This window comes from Neocloeon triangulifer, unplaced genomic scaffold (assembly GCF_031216515.1).
Source record: "Neocloeon triangulifer isolate White Clay Creek 2 clone unplaced genomic scaffold, ASM3121651v1 ptg000017l, whole genome shotgun sequence".
In the NCBI taxonomy this organism is placed as follows: Eukaryota; Metazoa; Arthropoda; class Insecta; order Ephemeroptera; family Baetidae; genus Neocloeon; species Neocloeon triangulifer.
Window position 1 is genome coordinate 2,394,378 of NW_026775559.1, and position 7,307 is coordinate 2,401,684.

A 7,307-nucleotide genomic window follows, 5' to 3' on the forward strand; every position below is an offset into this window, starting at 1 on the left:
TTTGCAGGCTGTATTTGCAATCCTCAGTAAAATTTTGTGCAAAAGACCAGAGGATAAGAAATAATTAAATATTATTATACTAATCGAATGAGTAGAAAATAAAATTTTAATGAAAAATAACTTTAAGTAAAATTAATGATACATTTTTCTCATTTTATTGAATATGAAATAGGATTCATTCCCAACAGCATCCTATATTATAATGAACGGTCTTGTTACCTTTTTATGTTATAGCCTATAACAGTCATTCATGACAAAAATTTTTACTATTGACTATGGATGCTAATAAATCAAAAAACCTATAAATAACTCTATATTTTTTTTTCATTACTTTAAACAAGTCAATCTTGGAATCGAAATGGAGTGAACATACAAAGGCATTTCTTGGGTCGTGAGAGCTGCCGGTCTTTTCTAATTCGCGATAGAGTCATCATCATATTTCTTCCGAATAACAACTCTCTCGTCGGCAGTCGATCATCGAAGAGAGAAACGAACAATTGATGGGAGGCGAGGAGATGGTTTGATTTTCGAGAAAAGCAGTACGTGATCCGACTGACTGCTCTTGATGGGCAGTAAATTTCAACAAAAGCACCATGCGAGCGGCGCACAATTGACCACCGTCATAGATTTTTTTCTCTCACAGACTTATAAACAGCGTGAGTGCTCTTGCAAGCAACGAACGTTGGTATAAATATTATTATGCTTATTTAAAAATAATATCCACAGAAAGGAATTATTGTCCAGTAGTGCATACCAAGTCGAACACCTGTAGCGATCTCCAAATTGCCCGGCGAGCGGCGGGTATATTTTTATCTGTCCGTCTGATATTACGCTGCAATCTGTTTGCCGAGCGAAAAAGAAGAAACGCTACTGAAAATATCATACATAACTGAATTCATGCTGCGGCGGCCAATTTCGCATTTTAACAGCTCCGCATCAAATTATACTGCATGTGAGTTGAGGCCGCGAATAAAAGAGAAAGAAAGATGATTGTTCGTTTCGCGCCGCCGCCGTTGCCAAAACGCGAAATTATTTCCGAAAGCTGCCGAGGGCATTAGGGCCAATTAAAGCGTCGTGTGAGGCAGCTCGCATCGATTATGTTTAAAACTTTAATTCAGATGATTGCAATATATTTAATTGACTTTGGAGGTGAAAAATCTAAAACAAAATAAATAGATATAGAACGAACAGAAAATATTAAGAATACAAAACAATGTATTAGCAAATTAATACAAATTTGTATAATTCTTAACCGATATGTTTTTTTTTTCAATCTCATCTCGATGGAAATTTTAAAAATTAATTTACTAACATATTTTTGTCAGTTAGAAGCAGTAGTCATTTAAATACTGCTAATCAATCTTTTTAAGATTTATTAGGTTTCAATTAATTTAAAACATCTCATAAATATCACTTAATGATACTCGCAATGGCAATTGCAAAAATTTTAAAATATAAAATTTGCATATAATCCTCATTGCTTTTTTATTTTAGAAAAAAAACTAAAATCTGTACAAAGTATTAAAATAATTATTGTATTTTAACGTAATGACTTAATATTAAGTAAAACGATTTTGTGCTCAGTGTTGCTGGTTCAGCAATAATTATTAAATTGCCCAGCAAAAATTACACATATGAGTCTGTAAAATAATGAGTCCGTCTCACACTTGTCTGGTCTTGGCTGCTTCAAAATTTTCGAGGTGTGTGCACTCAATTAGCTCTCTTTAGTGTAAGTAATTGTCTCTCTGTGTAATAAAATTAGTGTATTATAATTGGCATGGGCGTCTTTTGCAATTTTGGTCGATTGACTTCGCTGAATTGAAATTTGAAGCAGACGTTTATGGAGGAAAAAAACAGAGTAATTTGTTTGACTAGGTTCTCATTCATCGCGCATTTGGTGAATCCGGGTGAATCGACAATAATTATGTTTTGTAATTGAGGCATTTTGACGTCATTTTTTGCTTTTGAAACTTGCGTGTGTTCTTTTTTTTAAATCAACTTAATAATTTAATTCCAGTTCTTCCATACTATAGACTGTCACCTGGAACATTTTCAAAGAAACGTTTTCGCATTCAAATGGTGAGTATAATTAAATTGAAAATAAACTTCCCAAACTTCTCCTTTTTTTCGGCAAGAGTCAAACAGGAAAAGGCCAATAAACGGAAATCTTTTGCAAAAACAGAAATTTATAGGTTTATCAAAAGGCTTATTTCAGGTGTGCCGCCGGTTTTAGTTGCTATTTTACGTCTTTTATATATTTGCGTAGGTGTGGATCAGACCCTCTCTCTCTCTCTCTCCCTTATCAGCTACATTGATTTAGAGGAAAGCCAATAATATTTGGCGAGATGGAGCGTCAGATTAGAATGAGAGAAAAACTCCAAGCTCTTCTTGACAAATAGAGACATCAAGGAATTTATTAGTCCGCGCGACAAACAACTCTATAAGGTCTATTATCTGTGAAGGAGTTGTGCGTGTGTGTAACAATAAAATTTCCATCCTATAAATACGACAACAACGGGGGCTTTTGACATAATATTCAAACAACTACTTGAATTGCCAGAGATTATCTCTTCTTCTCTTCGGCCGAGATGAGAGAGAGTAAAAAAAGAGGGACACGTTTCGGACGCAGAAGTGACACGCCAACAATAAAATAAAGGAGAAAACGGTGTAGGCCGAGACGAATAAAACCCATTGTCATGCAGAATATTTGGTGTCTCTTGTCAAACGCGGAATTCGGTCAAAATATTGCTGCTTCTTCAGAAGACTGTTTCTTTCTTTACAAAGAAAAAAACGTCACAACACACTTACTGTGCCTTTTAATATAAGAGATGCCATCTGTATATAAATATATGAATGGAATTCAAATTGTGGCAAATTTGAGTTCGACTGCTGCTCCGCACGTTTCATATTTTATTTATGACCGGCCGCGGATGAAATTTGGTGGACATGAAATAAGTAGCTGCATCGGCGTGTATTTTATGTGTATCGCAGCGTGATGTTGACATAAAAGGGGTCATTTAAATATAACTTGACGTATTTTTCATTGTGTTAGAGTCTCGTGTATAAAACGAAATAATAAATGCTAGTGTGCGGTTGCCTCACGCTTTGTTCGAGTTCAAGTACACACGGAATTTCGGGACGTGAATAAAAAATACGATCTCTCGGGACTGCAGGGCATGTGAATAATTTTGTCACTGCGGGGGTCAACACTAATTAGATCTGTGCCGTTTGAGTAATTTCGCCCTGTGACGTTGTCAAAAATGTGTGCTTGGAATGTAATGAGGAGAGCAATTTGGTTTTTCTAATTCTCCACAAACATTGGAGCATAATTATTTATTCCTATAGATATTATATTTGTGTAAATTATAATTATGAATTTAATATTTTAAATGATAATCTCACACTCCACTTATATTATTATTAATTATCATATATTATTCCTTTTTAATTAATGTATCATTATCATTACTTTGTTTACATACTCCTTAAGACCTAAATCCAAAATTTCATTATACTTTAGTAACTGTTTTTATGCAATGATTTTTATGCACGGAAGGGTTGATAACCCTTGAAAAATTTGGATTTTCTTTATAATATTTATTTTATTTAAAAAAATGATAACTATGAATCTTACCTTTTGTTGATGCTGAAGATAGCGACGACTCCACAAACACATATTTAGGACTTTTAGGAGCTGCAATTAATATTGACACATGTGAAAATATATTATTATGCTCAAAAACTAAAACTGTTTTGTGTAAATTTTGTGATAAAAGTTAATGTAATTAAATCCATTAATTGAATATTTACTTTTTTATTTACGTTGCCAAATACCTGAACTGCCAACTCACAAAATCAGAGAATTCAGACAAACAAATTTACTGATTAGAATGCATACAATTTCAAGCCTTGCGATCCATTTGATGTGAATGGATTGAATGCGTATTAATCTGTATTCTAACAGAAAAGAAAAGAATGGAATGGAACGAAATTATGTGAGTGAGCAACATGTGAGCGAACGCAGAATAGGCAGGCGACGTGGGCCAGACAATCGAGCGACAGAACGGAACGGAATCATACATGCTTGAACCGAAAACGGAAAGAATCATCAATCGCAACTCGCAATCTTCGAGCTCGAGTTTTGCACTCGCTCCGCATTTCACATCGCACATCGTGGATACTCTCTCTCGCTGTAAACTGTAGATTACAGATGCCAAGAAATTGTTGGAAGTAGTATAAAATATAAAATCCAGCGTAAAAGAAGTGCCAGGTGCCAGTAGAGTTGTAACCGGAGAGAGACCTTGAGAGAGGGACTTACTGTGTAGCAGTAGCAGGTATAGCAGACGCAAACTCTACGTCCTGGACGTCCTGGGTCAACACTTCAGCGATCTGACCTCGATAAGCATTTTGGTAATTTTCCGCATTTTATTGCAGCTCAAAAAACTGAGTAGTGTATCTGATATTTCATTACACATTTTATGTAATTAAAGACAAAATATTTTTGCATGTTTCGTCGATTCCCATTTTAATTTTCAATCTTATCCCAAAAACATTAGAGAGAAAAGGTAAAAAGAAAAAAGAAAATAAAACATCTAAATCTATTTATTGTAATGTTATCCTCTAGCAAATATAATTCAAGCCATTTCTTTTTGGGGCCAAATAAGGTGCCTCAATATATTCAACATAATTTTTTTATAGGAACTAAATATGGCTATGGCTGCTGAATGCAGTTCTGATCCTCCCTTACACGATTTGTGGTCATCCAGAAGGACGGGTGAAAGATTGAAGGATGAACTGGCATTGTATACTGAAGGCTTCTTTTATGACTGCACGTTTGAAGTGAGCTGTGAAACTGAATATAAGGTTTGTTACCTGCACAAAAAATAAATGAAATAAAAATTATATATTTTTTTGATTTTTTCAAAATAGTGAAAGTTGAAAATCATTAAAAATTATAATCATTATAAATATAATTATTCAAAATCAAGTATGCATCTTTCTTCTTTTAAAATTTCTTATTTTTAGAAAAATCATAGGATAATAATCTTATGGTGATAATAAATTTGAATTTTTAGGTCTTCAAATGTCACAAAGTGATCCTTGCTCGATCAAGTCCTGTTTTTGCTAAAATGTTGTTTGGAAACTTCAGTGAGTCGTCCAAGGACAAAGATGACCCAATTCAAATCAACTTAATTGAACCTGAGATTTTTGATTTAGTCATGAGGTAAGATGCATAGCAAAAAAAATTATGAACCAAAATATTAGTTTGATCTTATTATTTTGTTTCTCACAGATATGTTTACGGCGACGAAGCTGACTTCAAAGAAGTAGAGAAAGCCTGCAAGGTTTACAAGTTTTCTCATCAGTGGCTGATGAATGACTTGATGGAAGTTGCTGCAAAATTCTTTGAAGAGCCCAGCCCAGAAGATGTCATCACCGTGCACGAAATGTTCAAATCATTAAACGATTACTCGCACTATAAATCTCTTCTATCAGTATGTCCCATATCTCATGTTTAATTATTTTGTCGCAATAGTTTCTCATTTATGTGAAATTTGCAGATCATTGCCTCCAACGCTAGCGCAGTTCTGAAGTCAGAAGCTTGGTTGAAATCATCTGTGTCTACAGTTTTGGAAGTCTTCCAAATGGAGCATCTGAGAGTGGAGTCTGAGAAAGAGCTCTTTGAAGCTTTGTATGCTTGGGGAGCTCAGGGAGCTGCTATTGGCAACGAGGAGAAAGAGATGATTGATGTGGAAGAAATCAGAGCTAAGACCAAGGATGCTCTGAAATTAATTCGCTTCATGACCATGGATGCGGTTGAATTTGGAGAACTGTGCAAATCCGAGTGTGCCAAAATGATGACTGATGAAGATAAGTTGAAAGTAATAGTCAGCATTGATCTGGTTGACCAAAGCCTCCTGCCTGAACATTTTTCTCGTGATCGGCGCTATCGCAAATTAAATCACAAAGATAGTATGTATTACACTTTCTTACCTAAAATTTCAAGCAATGAAGTTATTTTGGACAGTGAAAGTGGTAATTCAGTGTTTAAATTTGCAAGCCGATGCAGTCGACATTATTTAAAGGGCATTCAATTGGAGTGTTTAGGTCAAGATTCCGAGGTTAATTTAATTTGTAACATTACTTGTGCCCATTCTCCAAAAGTCCTTGCCTCAATCTCATTCAAAGGTATGTCAGAATCCAAAGACTCCAAGTGGCTCAAATTACCACATGAGGTGCACCTCAAGGAAAATGTCTTTTACACAATTTCTGTTCAATACTTGCAAAATAATCCAGTTAAGTCAATCTCCTTTACAAAGTGTCCAAGTGCCGGTGATTTGGTTTGGGGTAGTGAAGTCCGAGATCTTAAACTATTTTTAATAACGGAGAAGATTTCTGTTACAGACATCACTGGATTTGAACTTATCAGGTGCCCAAAATAAATGAGATATGAAAATTTTCAATATACGTGTAAGAGTTCTTTATGTATAGAAGTCTTTTTAAGGAAACAATTTTATTCCTCAAATAATTAGAAAAAAATATATAGTTGTCTCACAGAAAATTGGAAAAGCCATGAAATTTTTCTTACTGTTTACAAGAGGCAAACAAATGTTGAAAGTAAATAGATATAAGTAACTTGATTAAATTTTTTATTAGCATTGCTACATCTGAATTCTGTCAATATACTGTATAATACACTGTACCTGATACATATACCACACAGACCTGATGCAAAATTGCAAGCATTCCGGTGAAAATGTTAACAAAATATATTTTTTGATCAGTCTCACGTTGATCATTAAATCATTTTTCAAAAGCCATTCTGTGCTGAATCTATGTATTATTTAATAAAAATGATATTTGGAAGAATCAAATTTGGTTAAAATCCCATCTAATTAGAATTAGCTTCCCAATTAGAGTTTAATTTTTGTACATTACGTAGGGCCTCATGTATTGTATTGCCATCTTTTTAGGAACACAGCTTTGAACAATTTCATTAACTTTTCACTGCCATGTCCAACACAACTCTTCATAGTTTACAATTTTTGACATCAATGAAATCAAAAGTATCCAAATCTTAATATCCAACCACAAAAAAAGTATCCAACGTGATCCATCAAAATTTTTACATCTTTACAATTTCTGCGACAATTTTTAATTATTTAGTTCATTCCAATTTTTTCCACTGAAATACGTCAACTAAAACAAGCATGCATTCAGTACCACTCACGCAGCAATTAATCACGTCTCCAAATTGAAAATTAACTCGGCGAGCATAAATTACACTCGGCAAAACCGTCCAAAAA

General features: G+C 34.2%; 1 protein-coding gene across 1 annotated transcript; it reads left to right on the plus strand.

Moving 5' to 3' along the window:
* Positions 1-4,097: 4,097 nt before the first annotated feature.
* On the plus strand, positions 4,098-6,863 carry LOC132203146 (uncharacterized). The gene is made up of 5 exons (XM_059630679.1): positions 4,098-4,410; positions 4,699-4,863; positions 5,076-5,224; positions 5,294-5,495; positions 5,562-6,863. The coding sequence occupies exons 2-5, from the start codon at positions 4,708-4,710 to the stop codon at positions 6,441-6,443; spliced, it is 1,389 nt and encodes a 462-aa protein (XP_059486662.1). The 5' UTR covers positions 4,098-4,410; positions 4,699-4,707; the 3' UTR covers positions 6,444-6,863.
* The last annotated feature ends 444 nt before the right edge of the window (positions 6,864-7,307 follow it).